At 33.1% G+C, this 19,115-nt stretch overlaps 2 protein-coding genes and 1 long non-coding RNA gene across 3 annotated transcripts in view; 2 read left to right on the top strand and 1 right to left on the bottom strand.

The window, feature by feature from the left end:
* LOC137621237 (uncharacterized) overlaps positions 1-19,115 on the bottom strand; it is an 807,497-nt gene that overhangs the window by 550,090 nt on the left and 238,292 nt on the right. The gene's annotated exons all lie outside the window — the stretch shown is intronic.
* Positions 1,561-5,866, top strand: LOC137621234 (uncharacterized). The gene is made up of 5 exons (XM_068351632.1): positions 1,561-1,985; positions 3,061-3,115; positions 3,981-4,053; positions 4,440-4,610; positions 5,488-5,866. The coding sequence occupies exons 1-5, from the start codon at positions 1,976-1,978 to the stop codon at positions 5,833-5,835; spliced, it is 657 nt and encodes a 218-aa protein (XP_068207733.1). The 5' UTR covers positions 1,561-1,975; the 3' UTR covers positions 5,836-5,866.
* Positions 10,607-18,103, top strand: LOC137621235 (uncharacterized). Its single transcript, XM_068351634.1, has 6 exons — positions 10,607-10,806; positions 11,019-11,070; positions 12,755-12,827; positions 13,387-13,578; positions 16,913-17,040; positions 17,726-18,103. The coding sequence occupies exons 1-6, from the start codon at positions 10,791-10,793 to the stop codon at positions 17,862-17,864; spliced, it is 600 nt and encodes a 199-aa protein (XP_068207735.1). The 5' UTR covers positions 10,607-10,790; the 3' UTR covers positions 17,865-18,103.

Raw genomic sequence — 19,115 nt, forward strand, 5'->3', positions numbered from 1 at the left:
GCAACTATAAAAAGATAATTAACCCAATTACAGACGAGAGGTTACTTCTGGTAATATTTCGTTATTATTGAAAAAAAAATAGAAATAACCATCTAATAATGGCATATCTGACAGCTTGGGTTAGTGTACGTCCTTTTTATATTATAGTAATTATGTTATTTACTTCTTGTCCATCTGGCAGCTTATACTCTTAACATTCGCAAATAGAATAAATTTATCATCGTACATCTCTCAAGTTATGCCATCATACAAAACGTAAAAAATATCTGATTAATTTTTCTTCCTTAGTAGTCGGACAACACTTAAACAAACATATCCACTTTTGATATGCAAATGTTTCCGCCACTGTTTACCTCAGGGTAGAAAACGCTTTATTTCGCTCATTGCTAAATCATATTGAACTTGATATAGACCGCCTACTTTTGCGCATTTGCAAAGTTTAGTTTTCGCCGAAACAAATGTAAATTTAAGGAAACGGGAGAGAAGTGATAGCTTAATAGCAATAAATTCAAATGAAGAATGAAAAATACCGTGTTTTTTCGTCTTATTCTTAATATTAATAATACTAATACAAAAGAAACGCATTGTAATAAGTATGGAAACGCCTTATAATCATACTTACACCACATTTTTCGAAAACGTCATAAATCTATCTTCAATCAATTAGAAAAATTCCTAGCAGTCACGAGGAACAAACCAAAAAGAGCCACTAACCTCCTTAAACCCACGTTTTTTATCTTCATAGTTTATCCCCCAATGTCCAAGATAGTTCCTGAACCTTACTGGGTCAACAAGGCAGAGATTATCCTACGGCGGACAGCACTGTTATGACTTTAGGGCGGGAGTAACCTCCAAGGAGTAACGGCCTTTGTCCATATCCTTGTATAACGGGAGAGTTCTCAACGTTTGGGAGACGCCATCATATTGCTACCAGACAATATTATTGATATTATTATTATTAATAGTATTGTGGCAGTATTAGTATGCGTTAGTAGTAATAGGTTACAGACTCAACAAAAGAAAAGGAATAGCAAGAGATTAAACTAATTAACCGGCATTTTCCATTTAGTAAGCCAACGTATTTGATGTCGGCTTATTTTATCTTGTTTAGAAAATCCTTTTTTTACCTGTACTCCAAATAAATTAATAATAATAATAATAATAATAATAATAATAATAATAATAATAATAATAATAATAATAATAATAATAATAATAATATTATTATTATTATTATTATTATTATTATTATTATTATTATTATTATTATTATTATTATTATTATTATTATTATTATCCCAGCCCAGTGTTGATATGCTTCCTATGAATCAACATCGTATCAATAACAGAGTTAGAATTTATTACAAGCTTTAGAAAGTTTTAACCAAGCTGATTGAAAGTTATTAAAAAAAGAAAATATCGAAAAAAAGAATATAAAATAGATATCGAGTCCTGTTATGAAATCTCTTGGTGAAAACACCATGAGATTTTGTAAAAGGACATCTCTACTGTAGGCCTACCCAGGTTCCAAGTCATGTCAGGCTAGGCCTTCTTGAAAAAGCTTTCTCCCTTGTCTTCAAAAAAAAAATTGAACTCTTGTATTTTACTTGGCGACAGTTATTTAAAGTGTAGTATTTTCAGTATGATTTAACCTGATCTCATAGTCAGGACTTCTTCGACATGGCCGGTGGCCTTCTACTCCAGGTGAGGCTTTGGCTCAGCAAGTTGGGTAGACGGATAACTGTTCGTTGAACCTGTGGCTCCTGCCCTGAACCACAGTCTAGGTAAAGTATCTCAACCGTGCCCTGAACCGAGCAGCTCAAAAGTCGAAGGTGTTCATATTAGCTGACGACCTACTCACTGTGAGGATTGTTCTGGAAGTGCTGACGAAGTGTCTTACGTTTAAAAGTGAAAAAGAAATATAAAAATCCGGCGTTTAAAACAGTTCCGTTGTGCTGCTTTTTAATTCGAAAAAATGGGAGATGGTGAGTATTAATCTTTGTTATTTGCCTGTTTCTGTATTCCATTTGTTTTAACGTGAGAGGATTTTGAAATTAAGCTCCTTTTGGATTAGATTTTGATTATTTTAAATAGTGATGATGATATCAGTAAGCGTTGACAAATCCATTTAATGTGGCAAAATTCAGCCTCATAGCCTACATTGTAACATTAGGAGATTAAAGGTTTAAAGGGCACTCATGAATGGCAGAGGCAAGAGACAGTGGCATTGCCCTATTGAGCAGGACAGTGCCCTAGAGACTGACCATCTATACATATGATCAGCGCCCAAGCCCCCTCTCCACCCAAACTAGGACCAAGGAGGGCTAGGCAATGGCTTGCTGATGACTCAGCAGATAGACCTATAGGTTCCCCCAAACCCCCCATCCTTAGCTCACATGGAGGGTGAGGTTTGAGCGGGACTCGAACCCCAGTCCGGCGTTCTCCAGTCAGAGACGTTACCACACCGGCCACTACAGCCCTAAATAGAAATAGATTTCCATGCTATGAGCGACGCTTTCCGGTATAGTAATATATCGAAATTCAAATGGCTTGTTGAATCAAGGGGTCCCAAAATGATGATTTCATCTGAGGTTTATTAATTAATAACTTTTTTTTTCCATCTGAAATATGTTCCTACTTAACTGTATTTGCAATGGGCTAGTAATTACAAGGTCCGGGATTCGATCCCGGGCTGAGTCTAAAAGTCGACCCCACCCTTTTAGAGTCGGAAGGGAAAATCTTCTTTAAATGTCATAAAATAAAATAGCATGGAAAAAAAATAGAAAAATTAATTATTCCGTGTTTGTAAACATCGACCCATTACAAAATGTGTCGGTGTATGTAGCCATTATGCCACAATGTAATTGAAAAATAACGAATCAAAATAATTTCTTAGAGGGGTACAGGACAACCCTTTGTTAAGACTACATTCTCAAAAAAAAAAAAAAAAAAAAAAAAAAAAAAAACTTGGAATTAAAAGTAAAGGGCACAATACTCAAGATAAAATTTTTAAGCCTGTCCATGTATTCTTTATTTTTCTGGTACCTTCTTTATTAACAGACATGGGAGCAGTGTTTCCTGGGAGGAGCTACGAAGTTGGATGGGATGAAGGCGGGTAAGGAATAACAAAACGATCTTGGTGATGCATCTGACAAACGTCTCCAATATGGATATATATACATACATATATATATATATATATATATATATATATATATATATATATTATATATATATATATATATATGCATATATATATATAAATATGTATATATATATATATATATATATATATATATATATATATATATATAAATATATGTATATGGATATATATACATGCATATATATATATATATATATATATATATATATATATATATATATATATATATATATATATATGTATGTATGTATATATATACATATACATGCATATATATACATATATATATATATATATATATATATATATATATATATATATATATATATATATATATATATGTGTGTGTATATACTGTATATATATACATACATACATATATATATGTATATATATATATATATATATATATATATATATATATATATATATATATATATATGTGTGTGTGTGTGTGTGTGTGTGTGTGTGTGTGTGTATCCGGTCACGCTCATCAACATTGCCAAATGTATAACTACTCTCTCTCTCTCCATCCCTTGTGTAGTGGAAGAAGGTGTAGTCATACCCTGTTAAGAGGTGCTGGAAAAAAAGTTGAATCTGTGTATGCATGTGCATATAGATCTAAATATCTGGCCATCATTACTGACGGGTCGCGTTCACTAGCTCTACATATTCGACGACTCCGATAAGTTCAACTTCTGCCGATATATCTGATATACTCCCCCTATGCAGATACCCTTGAAAACCTCATTTCTCGCATTAGTTATAATAACCTCATATTATTTTGGATGATTTTACTCTTTCTTTTAAACAGATATGAAGATTCCATCGACTGCAACGCTGCCCTCGGCCTCATTGGTCTGCTAGGGCTCATTGAACTCTTAAGAGTAAGTCGAAGTTAATCTTACTGATGTTACTCTCTCTCTCTCTCTCTCTCTCTCTCTCTCTCTCTCTCTCTCTCTCTCTCTCTCTCTCTCTCTCTCTCTCTGTCTTCTATTTAAAAGCTTACAACTTTTTATTTACCTAATTAACTGCCTTGGCCAATTGATCAATTTATCTCATATATATATATATATATATATATATATATATATATATATATATATATATATATATATATATATATACATATACATATATATATATATATATATATATATATATATATATATTAATTATATATATATATATATATATATATATATATATATATATATATATATATGTACATAAATATATATCTATATATACAGTGACACCCTCTATATTGCAGGACATGATTGAAGATATGACCAAAGAAGACGCTCCAGCAGAGGGAGAGAGAAGAGGTCTTAGGACTCGAAGGTCCCTGGGAAGCTTCGCATCAGGTCTTTTTCCTACTTTCTTCAGCGACAGCTCTCCAGGCTTCCTCCAGACACTACCAGTTGTCCTGGTACCTTTGCTGGTTTGTAGATTAAGACTTACCCGTTATTTCCATATCCACCTGCGGAATACTGCTCTTGTTAATAACAAAATATTAGTTTTCATCTTCCATTAGATGTTGCTAAATTCTGATGAATCATTTCTTCAAATTCAGATTAGGCTATTGCTTTGATGTTGATGAATTACTTCATCGGCTACTATGGCTTATCTTGAATCTTTTACCTAATAACTTCCATTTTTCTTTTTGTTTAATGTATGGATATCACTTTGGTGCAGAATATATCTATATAACTATATTCAGACATAATTAAAGTTTTGTGCAATATACTGTATATATATATATATATATATATATATATATATATATATATATATATATATATATACATACATATATACATATAAATATATATATATATATATATATATATATATATATATATATATATATATATATATATATATATATTTATATGTATGTATGTATATATATATATATATATATATATATATATATATATATATATATATATTTATATGTATGTATATATATATAATATATATATATATATATATATATATATATATATATATATATATATATATAAATTTCTTTAATTGGTCGAGGAACTTCACATTCAGAATACCATTGCACCGACAAGCGACAACTACACATAGTCATAGTCTTGATGAGTAATATGTTATGTAATGATGATTTCTGAAGTGCTAAACGTAAATCATCATAAAAGTTAAATCTTAAGCACCGAAACCACTTGCCTCTCATTCTTCTCGTGGATTATAGGTGCTATTTACTCAATGTACTTTATATCATGTCACAGCATCCTTTATAATGACACCTCATATAAATAAGAGGGCTAATGTTTTGTTGCTCATTCCAGCACTCCCTGGTAGACGCGAACGACGGCTATGTTGACCCATCTTGTCTAGAAAGAAGCCTGTGTGAAGCCAACCACCAACTAACTGAGATGTCCTCAAGCAATGGCTTTGTCGACCAAGCTGCCAGCGGCTTTGTAGCTTCCCTGTTGACTAAAGTGGCCGCCAAGTCCTTCACAAGCTTCGACTCGAAGCGGTACCGAAGTGCTGTAAATGCAGCTGAGGCTGGTCGAGGAGGAGCTAGCTGTCAGTTAGCCTATCCCAAATGCGAATTGTTGAAGGATCGTCACAGACCCTTGGCAAGCGCCAACTTCACAGAGTACCTCCGGCGTCGTATGGATAGTGCGATATAGATGAAAGAATGTTTTTGACTCTTTTGGAGATTTATCATACATCATCATCATAGCACTTTATTAGTCTAAGAGGTTTACATCCCCGTAATAAACATGCTACACGAGTCTAGTTCTTTACCGTCATTTTCAATTATTATTATTATTATTATTATTACTTACTAAGCTACAACCCTAGTTGGAAAAGCAGTATGCTATAAGCCCAGGGGCTCCAACAGGGAAAATAGCTCAGTGCGGAAAGGAAAAAAGGAAAATAAAATATTCTAAGAAGAGTAACAACAATAAATATCTCCTATATAAACTATAAAAACTTTAACAAAACAAGAGGAAGAGAAATAAGATAGGAGAGTGTGCTCGAGTGTACCCTCAAGCAAGAGAACTCTAACCCAAGACAGTGAAAGGCCATGGTACAGAGGCTATGGCACTACCCAAGACTAGAGAACAGTGGTTTGATTTTGGAGTGTCCTTCTCCTAGAAGAGCTGCCTATCATAGCTAAAGAGTCTCTTCTACCCTTACCAAGAGGAAAGTAGCACTGAACAATTACTGTGCAGTAACCCCTTGGGTGATGAAGAATTATTTGGTAATCTGTGTTGTCAGGTGTATGAGGATAGAGGAGAATATGTAAAGAATATGCCAGACTATTCAGTGTGTATGTAGGCAAAGGGAAAATGAACCGTAACCAGAGAGGAGGATCCAATGTAGTACTGTCTGGCCAGTCAAAAGACCCCATAACTCTCTAGCGGTAGTATCTCAACGGGTGGCTGGTGCCCTGGCCAACCTACTACCTTTAAAAGTCGTGCAATATCATCAGTGTTATCAAAATGATCACTATCTAATTTCATATATGGCATGGCTAATTCATGCTAACTATTTATTTCATTTGATATCTACTTCATGATGAGTATGCCGTCACTGCTATACCTAGGGGTCTCAATGTTGTCTGTGTTCTGTTTTCTATTAAACGATGTATGTTAATTTGTATATAAGTAAAAAGCTACTTAATTCTCAAAAAGATGCAATTTGCAAACAATATTCATACAGGAATTTAAACAATGAGTCTGTTTATATTATCATCAAATTTTAGAAGAACTAATAATCTTTTCTTTAAGACGAGTTACGGGTGTATTATTGATATCTTTTCATCAACGTTACCAATATTTTTTCTAAATAGAGACCTAATTATTCACTGAGACCAGGTAATTCTATTCTGAATAAAAAGTATCAGATCGACTTTGTTGTGTTCTTAATTCCAACAATCCCACTCTAACATAAGGTCACATTTCTGAAACGGTGGAGCGGCGTCAATGACCTTAAATGCCAGGATGCCAGAAAACCTCCGGCAGAACGAAGAAAACTTACTCCAATAGAGGTCCACTAAATAGAAATTCAATTAAAATGAAGCTTTATTAAAAACATGTGACAAATTAACCGTTTTCTTTTGTCCACCAGTGTAAGCGACCAGTCAAAAGTGGCATTAAATATCTCTGTAGATATGCATACACACAGAGATTCAACCCTTCCCTAACTTCAACCTGCTAGTTCAGCAACTTGTGGGAGTGTGTGGTTTCCGACAGTGCCTCGGGGAGGGGGGGGGGGGGGTTACCCCTTCTCACCAGGTATGACTTCTCTCTTTCCCATGATCGTGACAGGAAAGATTCATTTTACAGGGGAAATTGGCATGAGGTTTAGTTGGAATAATCTTGTCTTTTTGTACATTATAATTTCTTGAAAATCAATACACAGCAAAGCGAATATAAATTACAAATTACGTGAATGTGCATATCATCAAATAAGTCTATAGAGATTCTGAAGATTATGCTTTTGTGGCAACGTAACTGTAAGGTTCTACCAGAGAGGGTAGGTGAATGCAAATAACATTTATTCAACAGATAACGAGCATATATACAAGAAGTTGCGAGCATGAAGGTCACAAAAATCAAATAAACTAAAACGCGCAAAGGCAAGCTTAAACAGGTTGTTTTCTTAGCAGTGTGGGCTATTTTTCCGTGTTGGAGCCCTTGGGGTTATAGCATCTTGCTTTTCCAACTAGGATTGTAGCTTAGATAATAATACTTCCCTTCTCTCTCACTAGTTATCTTCGGGCAAAAGCCCGTGCTGGTATAGAACTGGTTTAATTTAAACCAACCAGTCACCAGCATACGTGAACGTTAGTGTCAAATGTGACGAGCGCATAAAAGAAACACCATTTTCGCTTCCCGGCATCTATTTGACCGATATAGTAGGCTAAACCAAAGGCAAGAGCCTGTGCTGGCATTTAGACTAACATAATCCAAATTGAACGAACTTGTTCGAGAGAAGTTAGGGTCTTCATTTTCTTTGGCTACAGAGTAATGATGACAGGACTAATCGGTCTATAGATGTTTCTGATGAGACGCAATGATACCTACTGGAAAATCTGTCAGAAGTGAACCATTGATCAAAATCGTAATTATTTTGTATTTAGGTTACACCAAACCCTACAGTAGGTTTTGGGTTAGACCCATTAAGCCTTGCTAGCGTACATTTAAGAAATAAAATACAATTTTTCTTCACCCAAGGGGTTAACTACCGCACTGTAATTGTTCAGTGGCTACTTTCCTCTTGGTAAGGGTAGAAGAGACTCTTTAGCTGTGGTAAGCAGCTTTTTCAGGGGAAGGAAACTCCAAAATCAAATCAGTGTTCTCTAGTCTTGGGTAGTGCCATAGCCTCTGTACCATGGTGTTCCACTGTCTTGGGTTAGAGTTATCTTGCTTGAGGGTACACTCGGGCACGCTGGTCTATCTAATTTCTCTCTTTCTTGTTTTGTTATAATTTTTATAGTTTATCTAGGAAATATTTACTTTAATCTTGTTGCTATTCTTAAAATATTTTATTTTTCCTTTTTTCCTTTCCTCACTGAGCTATTTTCCCTGTTGGGGCCCCTGGGCTTGTAGTATCCTGCTTTTCCAACTAGGGTTGTAGCTTAGCATTTAATAATAATAATAATAATAATAATAATAATAATAATAATAATAATAATAATAATAATAATAATAATAATCACCAAACTTCAACAAATGAAACTAGCTTTTTTTCGAATGGACGTAAATGAACGTGTCCTTTATACAACCGAGTGATAACGTACTTACTGCTGAGAGGCGATGTGATACCGGATACTTTCGTAAACCTATCACTCAACTGATCAGCAAAAAGTGAGACCATGCACAAACCAAAGTATGTCATTGTTGCCCATTCTCGTGAACTTCTATTATCTGTAAGCCGTTATTTGGTCTATCAGACACGCTTCGTTTTGTTAACTAGCGATACAGTTACTCTCAATTATTTAGCTTTGAATTCCTGGCTATAGCAATATAGTTTATCGACTTCAGACTCTTGTAACGAAATTTCAGGAGAGAGACGAAATTATACTTTTTGATGGAAGTACAGACGAATATCTTTATAGCATTTTTTCCCTCTATAATAAAGTTTTACTCCCTCCAGATAAAGATAAATAGGTTTAAAGGTAACTCATGAATGGCATAGGCAATGGACAGTGACATTGCCCTATCAAGCAGGACAATGCCCTAGGGACTGACTATATATACATATGATCAGCGCTCATGTCCCCTCTACACACAAGATATATCTGCTGATGACTCAGCAGATAGACTTATAGGCTTCCCAACCCCCAACTCCATCCTTGATTCACAAGAATGGTGAGATTGCAGCGACCAATGAAACTAACAAGTCTGAGCGGGACTCGAACACCAGTCTGGCATTCACCAGTCAAGAACGTTACCACATCGGTCACCACATTAAGTTAAGTAAACACCTTGAGGGCCGACTTCCAATGCATATTCTTTACTGTAGTTTATATCTATATCCGGTTCCTTAACTCAAATCTCGTAAAATTTAAATGTTGGTTTAATGGGTTGATCTGAAAAGGCAAATTTATATAAACAAGATCAAGCTTATTATCAAAACTCTCCCTACCCTTATAACAAAATATATCTGGATATATTAATACTTTGGGAAATATTTTAAACAGCCGTGCGGCAAGAAAACATGGAAGTAAAATGGAGTATCCATGATAATAAAACTCAAACCAAATCTAATACACAATTTCACAAAGTATCAATTAGAGTGTTTTTAATAAGTCAGGTTTCTAGGGAAGTCGGTTGTAAACCTTCAAGCAGAAAGTCGAGCGTCCTCTGCCTGACACAAATTTAAAGAGAAGTGTAAAACTGTTGAGAATAACGGAAGTTCCAACTCCAGAAATTACCTTTTGTTTTCTATATCTAATCACATTATTTCTTTTATTCATATTAGAAATACGTTGAAATCACAATTCCGTGAAATAGACAATTAATAGAATTGCTGAAATTGATGAGCTTTTTATTAACGGGAGTTTATTACAGGTATTATTTTAGAAATACTAATGGGTTATGGGAACAGCAACTGAAAATTTTAGGTTCCCGTTATATAGATGCTTTTTTTCTGATATTCGAAAAGCAGTAGGAATGAAAAGCGACGAAGTAAGGAAACGTATCTATTTCATTAATCTATTAAGGTTTAAAGCTTAACATTGTTTTCAAAAGCATTTAATTTTTGGGAAGATCTTCCTACGACCGCATAGTTATGCAACATCAAGAACAATTATTTCAAGACACTAAAACCATCGTTGCCAAATGTTAATAAAACAATCTCTGCCATGTACAAGAGAGATTAGAGCTTAGTGTGACCCCTACCAGACGTAGGACGATCATTCTCCTGTAGGTCCTTTATCCGTTAACCCCAACGGCTCCATGGCCCGCTCACAGCAGCTAGGCTGAGGTTACCCTGATAATATCCACCATTGCAGTGTTAGGGCATCGCACACTGAGGTGAAGGTGTAAGGATTTGTTTACGGTGATTGTCTTCTGTTTACTCTACGAAATTGATATATGGTTTAAGTCTATATAGTGATCGATTCGTCAGGATGCAAAATTTAAACAGTAAGTTACAATTGAACAATTTTCTTGTGACATATCAGATTAAGAAATGGCCTTTAATGAACAGCTACTTTCAAATCCCAAATTGTAAAAAGTATACGACGAAGAGAAAATGAAAAAAAAAAATGTAGTCAATATATCACGAACAAAACTATATCATCCTCCCAAAATCATTTCAATAAAATGCCAAGTAACGTGAATATTATCTCATCTAGGTTCCGCAAGATCAATTGATTATGAGCTAGCCAGGGGTGGTGGTGGCTACGGGTAAGTAGCTGAGTTCTGTTTTAGATTATATATATATATATATATATATATATATATATATATATATATATATATATATATATATATATATATATATATATATATATATATATATATATATGTGTGTGTGTGTGTGTGTGTGTGTGTGTATACATAAATATATATATATATATATATATATATATATATATATATATATATATATATATATATATATATATATATATATATATATATATATATGTATGTATATATATATATATATATATATATATATATATATATATATATATATATATATATGTATGTATATATATATATGTATGTATATATATATATATATATATATATATATATATATATATATATATATATATATATATATATATAATGGTGTAGTGCCTGTTTAGATTTAAAATAAAGACCAAATTAATATAGAATTTTACTGATTTATGTTCGCAACTGCAGACGCTTCTCTGCCAGGTGGACTCCATATGGCGTCCAATTCCCACATTTTCTAAATAGAGAATAGTCCATAGTTACTCCGTTTGGAAATATCTCTTCCCACTATTATTATTATTATTATTATTATTATTATTATTATTATTATTATTATTATTATTATTATTATTAGCTAAGCTACAACCGTAGTTGAAAAAGCAATATGCTATCAGCTCAAGGGCTCCAACAAGGAAAAATAGCCCAGTGAGGAAGGAAGCCAAGGAAATAATTAAACTATAAGAGAAGTAAAAACATAAAAATTATATATCTTAAGACCAATAGCAACACCAAATTAGATATTTCATATATAAACTATAAAAACTTAAAAAATCAAAAGGAAAAGATATTAGATAGAACAGCGCGCTCTAGTGTACCCTCGTACATGAGAACGCTAATCCAATACAGTGGAATGCTATAAGTCCTAGGGCTCCAACAGGGAAAAATAGCCCAGTGAGGAAAGGAAATAAATAATCTATAGGAGAAGTAACGAACAATTGAAATAAAATATTTTAAGAACAGTAACAACGTTGAAATAGAATTCATATATAAGCTATAAAAAATAAAAAATAAAATAGATAAAACAAGAAGAGAAACAAGATAGAATAGTGTGCCCGAGTGTACTCTTAAGCAAGAGAACTCTAACCTAAGAGACAGTGGAAGACCATGTTACTGAGGCTATGGCACAACACAAGACTTGAGAACAATGGTTTGATTTTGGAGTGTCCTTCTTCTAGAAGAGCTGCTTACCATAGCTAAAGAGTCTCTTCTACCCTTACCAAGAGGGAAGTAGCCACTGAATAATTACAGTGCTGTAGCTAACCCCAAGCGAGAAGAATTGCTGGTAGTGTCAAGTGTTGTCAGGTGTAAGAGGACAGGGGGAAATATGGAAAGAATAGGCCAGGCTATTCGGTGTATGTGTAGGCAAAGACAAAATGAACCTTAAGCAGTAAGAGGAACCCAATCCAGTACTGCATGGACAGTCAAAGGACCCAATACAGGTGACTGGTAGAAAGACTGATTTGTCCTCTTAAATATTTTGCCATCTTTTCAGAGGTAGTAGGTCTAACCACGGATAATTTTTCTGTCTTTTCTTTTATTGTTTCCAAAGGATTTAATAATAATAATAATAATAATAATAATAATATTAATAATAATAATAATAATTCGTGCGTTACATTCACAGGTCCCAACGTTACGTGGACTGCAATTCTGCTCTGGCTGTCATTGGCTTCATTCTCTTCGTCGATATTCTGAGGGTAAGAAATATCAAGTATTGCCATTCATTAAGCCTATATATTTTCAATTTGCCACCCAATATCTTAGTATGCCATTGCATTTAAAGGGCAGGTATCTGCACAGTATTATTGTCGTATAGTAGAAATTTCTCGTCGAGTTACTGGTCTGTTTTATCGTTGAAAAACAGATAATACAATGGCTGGAAAACCCTTGTTATAGCTTTTTTTCTAGCAAACACACACACATATATATATACATATACTATATATATATATATATATATATATATATATATATATATATATATATATATATATATATATATATATATATATATATATATATGTGTGTGTGTGTGTGTGTGTGTGTGTGTGTGTGTGTGTGTATATACCTGTATATATATATATATATATATATATATATATATATATATATATATATATATATATATAAATATATATGTATATATATATATATATATATATATATATATATATATATATATATATATATATATATATATATATATATATATATCCTCATCATCATCATCAATATATTGATATCTCTAAACTACAGGACTTCATAGAAAGCGTCGTAGAAAAAGAAGCAAAGGCAGAGAGGAAGAAGCGATGGGCCGTTGGTGATGACGTAATCACAAACTTTTGGCATTTGCCAGAAGAAGAAGAACCCGACGTTTTAACCTTCATCCAAGAGGATGGACCTCAGCATCTTTATCGATCTCTGCCCAAACTTTTTACTTCTGTGTTGGTAAGACACTTATCTAGGTCATGCATTCATTTGAAAGGGTTCACGTCACTAAGACGTTCACTTTGACCGTTAGTTCTCTGCTGTTTTGACACCAGCGGAGGTTTTACGGTGTTTCCAGTCTCCAAAATAATACATCACCTTACTGGGGAGCTATTCTTAATTCTATGCAAGAGCTTGTACAGTATATAATATAAATTGCATTCTTTATGTAGATTTATTGGTAATACTGGTTTCTTTAATGCTCATAATTTTGTTTAAAGTTTTCCTGCTTTTTCATATTATTATTATTATTATTATTATTATTATTATTATTATTATTATTATTATTATTATTATTATTATTGCTTGATATGCTACAACCATAGTTGGAAAAGCAGGATGCTATAAGCCCACGGGCCTCAACATTGAAAATAGCTCATTGAGGAAAGGAAATAAGGAAAAAATAAGATACTTTAAAACAGTTACGTTAGAATAAATATTTCCTATATAAACTATATAAAACGACCAAAACAAGAGGAAGAGAAATAAGATAGAATATTGTGCCCGAGTGTACCCTCAAGCAAGAGAACTCTACCCCAAGACAGTGAAAGACCATGGTACAGAGGCGGCTATGACACAACCCAAGACTAGAGAACAGTGGTTTGCTTTTGGAGTGTCCTTCTCTTAGAAGAGCTGCTTATCATAGCTAAAGAGTCTCTTCTACCCTCACCAAGAGGAAAGTAGCCACTGAACAATTACAGTGCAGTAGTTAGCCCCTTGGGTGAAGAAGAATTGTTTGGCAATTTCAGTGTTGTCAGGTGTATAAGGACAGAGGGGAATCTGTAAAGAATAGGCCAAACTATTAGGCGTGTAGGCAAAGGGATAATGAACCGTATCCAGAGAGAAGGCTACAATGTAGTACTGTATGGTCAGTCAATGGACCCCATAACTCTCTAGCGGTAGTATCTCAGCGGGTTGCTGGTGCCCTGGGCAACCTACTACCAAATGCTAATTACTCTTTAGCTATGGTAGGCAGCTCTTCTAGGACACTCTAAAATTAAACTATTGTTCTCCAGTCTTAGGTAGTGCCATAGCCTCTGTACCATGGTCTTCTACTATCTTGGGTTAGAGTTCTCTTGTTTGAAGGTACATTAGCGCACACTATTCTATATCTTATTTCTCTCCCTCTTTTTAAATAGTTTATGTATGAAGTATTTATCTTAATGTGGCTACCGGTCTTAAAATATCTTATTTTAATTGTAATTTTTCCTTATTTCCTATCCTCACTGCGTTATTTTTTCCTGTTGGAACCATTGGGCTCATCGCATCCTGCTTTTCCAACTAGGCTTGTAGCTTAGCAGATGATAATAATAATAATAATAATGATAATAATAATAATAATAATAATAATGTGTAGAAGAGAAGTATATAAACTGAAATAAGCGAAGTTACATTATGGACAATTTTCCGTATATTCATTAACACGTGAGCGATCGTAAAACGAGAATATGCACGTAGATACGAACACATTTCTCATATAATATTGAAGGAACGAAGCCCACACATGATGTGCGAAATAATAACCGTTTATCCGTTAAGAAATACAGACGGAAAACCGTTTCACTGGATCGTGAGCGGAACGCGACCTTTGTATAGAGAACGTTTCGTGTGTGTGATTGCAAGCATTATTGCGTTTCCTCACGTTCCAGGTTACATATTTCTCGGGCTTCTGAAGAGAAATTATTTAAGTCTTTATGAGTTTTTTTTTCCTCTCTTTTTGGTTAAATATGTTTCAACACAGTTGAATATATAAGTTTGTGGTGTTTCGGAAGAATCTTTATAGTTACCTAATTATGTATGTACAGTATATGCCTTAACTTTTTTTTAATGTTAAATAAGTTTTATTAGCCCTGAAATATGCGACTAATAGATTAAACGAATCTAGTAAATTTCATGTTTTTGGGGATATCACAACCTCAGGAAATACATTAGATTGCACACACATACGTAAACACATTTATCACCATTCCATAAAACTACACTGTATTGGTGGCCTATTTAGTAACGCCTCTGTCTGGTGATCGCCAGACCGTGATTCGAGTCCCGCTCAAACTCGTTAGTTCCTTTAGTGTCTGCAACTTCGCCATCCTTTTAAGCTATGGATGGGTAGTTTGGAGACTATAGGTCTACCTGCTGAGTCATCAGCAACCATTGTCTGGTCCTCTCTGGTCCTAGCTTTAATGGAGAGGGGGCTTGGGTGCTGATCATATGTATATGTGGCCAGTCTCTTGTGAATTATCCTGCTTGCTATGGCAATGTCGTTGTCCCTTGCCTCTACCATTCATGAATGACCTTCAAAACCACTGATTTGTACTAACCATGCTACAAACAGACACAAAATATGTCCACGTAAGAAAGTAATGGCTGTGTAAAGATGTCATCATCGCTTGCAAACACAATTGAATGCAAAACATAAGTGCTTTGGAAAATCTCAAGGTAAACTCCACTCACGAAACAAGCAAAGGCCTACATGTGATGCCGTAAATTATTTTGTCCATATCACTCAGGGGTAGATGGTGATTGATATATAAATGTACAGCTTGATAGTTTGATTTAAGACATTATGTGGTCCGAATATATATATATATATATATATATATATATATATATATATATATATATATATATATATACATATGTGTGTGTCTGTGTTCATATATATATATATATATATATATATATATATATATATATATATATATATATATATATATATATATATATAAATATATATATATATATATATATATATATATATATATATATATATATATATATATATATATGTGTGTGTGTGTGTGTGTGTGTGTGTGTGTGTGTGTGTGTGTGTGTGTGTGTAGTATATGTGCACACATACGCACACACACACACACACACACACATATATATATATATATATATATATATATATATATATATATATATATATATATATATATATATATATATATGTGTGTGTGTGTGTGTGTGTGTGTGTGTGTGTGTGTGTGTCTTTTATAAGTAGCCAAAATAAATCTTATCAAGGCTAATAATCGTATGTCACATCTAAGCACGCTTATACAAGACTGTACCAAATAAAATAAAAAGTATATGCTATCAAAATCAAAATATAACATTTATATTCGAAACATTCAAAATCACACCTTTTCAAATAAATCAAAATTTCATTGCATTCAAGTATAAAAGTAAATAAGTTTGTTGGTATTTTAGTATTAAGAAAAATAACATCTTGTTTCACTCAACAAACTTTATGAGAAAGATCAGAAAAATCTAACCCTCGCCTCTTTTTCCGCAGGAAGGATGGTTAAACCGCAACCAAACGGGGCATCCCACCCAGTGCCTCCAACAGAGCATTTGCCAGGCGAACTTTGAGCTTGCCAGAAATTACGGAGCTGCTGGGAGAATCGTTGCTACTTTATTCAGGTATGTGTAGAGAGAGAGAGAGAGAGAGAGAGAGAGAGAGAGAGAGAGAGAGAGAGAGAGAGAGAGAGAGAGAGAGAGAGAGAGAGAGAGAGATTACTCATAGGAATCACCTAATTTAACCTCATAATGTAACTCCGGGTTTTACTCTATCTCAAATTCATAAATCTAATCCCATTCTCTTTCGTGAGAACGGATAAGTTAAAGTTAAGGAACTTGGACAACTTGGTGAGACTGGAGGAATTAAAGAACTGTAACTATCAGAAGGCAATGCAGCTAATCGTTAGAATTACGCAGTGAAAAATTACTATATTAATCCTATATACAGTATTTACCAATAATTCATCCCTCACAGTATATTCCCTCCAGAGATTTTTTATTGTTATTGCATTCATGAAGTCTGGCCAGATGGCAGTTCATTATTCCTTTTGTTTGCATTTGAAGATCAAGTTTAGATTTACCTATGTAAAACTAGCTATTATAGCATGCATTTTTTTTACAGTACACTCAGAGATAAAGTATTATTAGTCAAGTGTTTTAAATTACTGTGAAAATCAGCCTAGATTTATGAATTTATTATTGATATAATAATAATAATAATAATAATAATAATAATAATAATAATAACAATAATAATAATAATAATAATAATAATAATAATAATAATAATAATAATCTTCTACTTCAGCAACGTAGCAGGCCATGCATTGCAAGGTCCCGAGGAGGAAGGGCTGCTAGAGGCCACGCTCCGTGCAGCCAGAACAGGAAGAAGAAGAAACTCGTGTTTACAAGCCTACCCGGAATGTCTTGCTCATTCTACGTTATAGTCACAGATGGACTTTGGAATGGTGTACACTGTAACAGATGTGAAAATTATTTCGTTTTTTGTGTGAGCTATTTTAGCCTATTTCCCCAAGATATCTAACCTTTGAACAGTGTAACTTTGTGTATAAGGGCATTACTTTTCCCAAATCAATGTTTTATCAAACGGTGTTATTCATAAAGATCCTAAATTAGGAAGTTATGCAAACATATCTTGCATATATTCATGTCTGGAAGAAAGATATAATAAGTTATCCACTGGTCCTAACAGCTGTAAAATTTTAATCTTTTCTGTGTAAGAATAAATTTCGGAAAGAAAATCAATTATCTTATTAAATTCAAATTCAAACAATTTATTGACAAACAGTGGTCAAAAGGAGCTGTTGGTCTTGCTAGACAGCCCACTCTATCTTCAATTTACATAAATGAAAAAAAAAGCTAAGTACAAAAGTAAAACCTAGTAATAATTTACATAAACCAAAACATACATTTAGTAACAAATAGTTTTTACAAATGAAAACACCTTCTACATGAATAATTTCAAATTTACCCAAAGTAAATTAGCATAAACCTTATATGTTTATTTCACAGAGGCTGAAATTACATACTTAATCATAGTTATAATTTGATAAAAACAAACAATCCAACAAAATCCCCAAGTTTCAGTAGAAATGGACTAAAATGAATATATGAATCAAAAGATATTTTAAACGTTTTAATTTTAACAGTTTATCGACATAAAAATGGACAAAAACCATAATATTACAACTCGAATTTTACAAAGGAGAACAATTTCGAAATGACATAAGTGATAAGCCTTATAAGGCTTTCACAGTTTCAAAATTACATATTACTTAATCTTAGTTATAATTTTCATAAAACAAAACTTTCTAGTTAAAGTCCTCAGTTTCAGTAGAAATAGACTAAACCAAATACATCCCTGTTATAATAAATTTGAACGCTACAATTACATTTGAAACTGATTAACATGTTCAAAATGACCATAAAATTTTTACATGAAATACATTTTATAGCCCGTTTTCACATATTATCTAATGTACAAAGAACAAACACTTCCATTTCAAATTCCATATTACTGCAGCAAACACTAAACATTATACAAATAAAAAGTAATATAGTAACTTCTCAATTTTAGTACCTTATATCAGTTTTTTAAAATCTATTTGCAATATTCTTGTACAAATATATTGTTAATCTTACACGTGAAGAACAACTCTAAAATGTTTTGACAATTT

The sequence above is a fragment of the Palaemon carinicauda genome, chromosome 27 (assembly GCF_036898095.1).
Source record: "Palaemon carinicauda isolate YSFRI2023 chromosome 27, ASM3689809v2, whole genome shotgun sequence".
In the NCBI taxonomy this organism is placed as follows: domain Eukaryota; kingdom Metazoa; phylum Arthropoda; class Malacostraca; order Decapoda; family Palaemonidae; genus Palaemon; species Palaemon carinicauda.

Coding starts and splice junctions, on each gene's coding strand:
- LOC137621234 (XM_068351632.1), top strand. Junction 3,116..3,980: donor GTTGGATGGGATGAAGGCGG/GTAAGGAATAAC, acceptor TCTTTTAAACAG/ATATGAAGATTCCATCGACT. Junction 4,054..4,439: donor GGCTCATTGAACTCTTAAGA/GTAAGTCGAAGT, acceptor TCTATATTGCAG/GACATGATTGAAGATATGAC.
- LOC137621235 (XM_068351634.1), top strand. Junction 11,071..12,754: donor AGGGGTGGTGGTGGCTACGG/GTAAGTAGCTGA, acceptor TTACATTCACAG/GTCCCAACGTTACGTGGACT. Junction 13,579..16,912: donor AACTTTTTACTTCTGTGTTG/GTAAGACACTTA, acceptor CTTTTTCCGCAG/GAAGGATGGTTAAACCGCAA.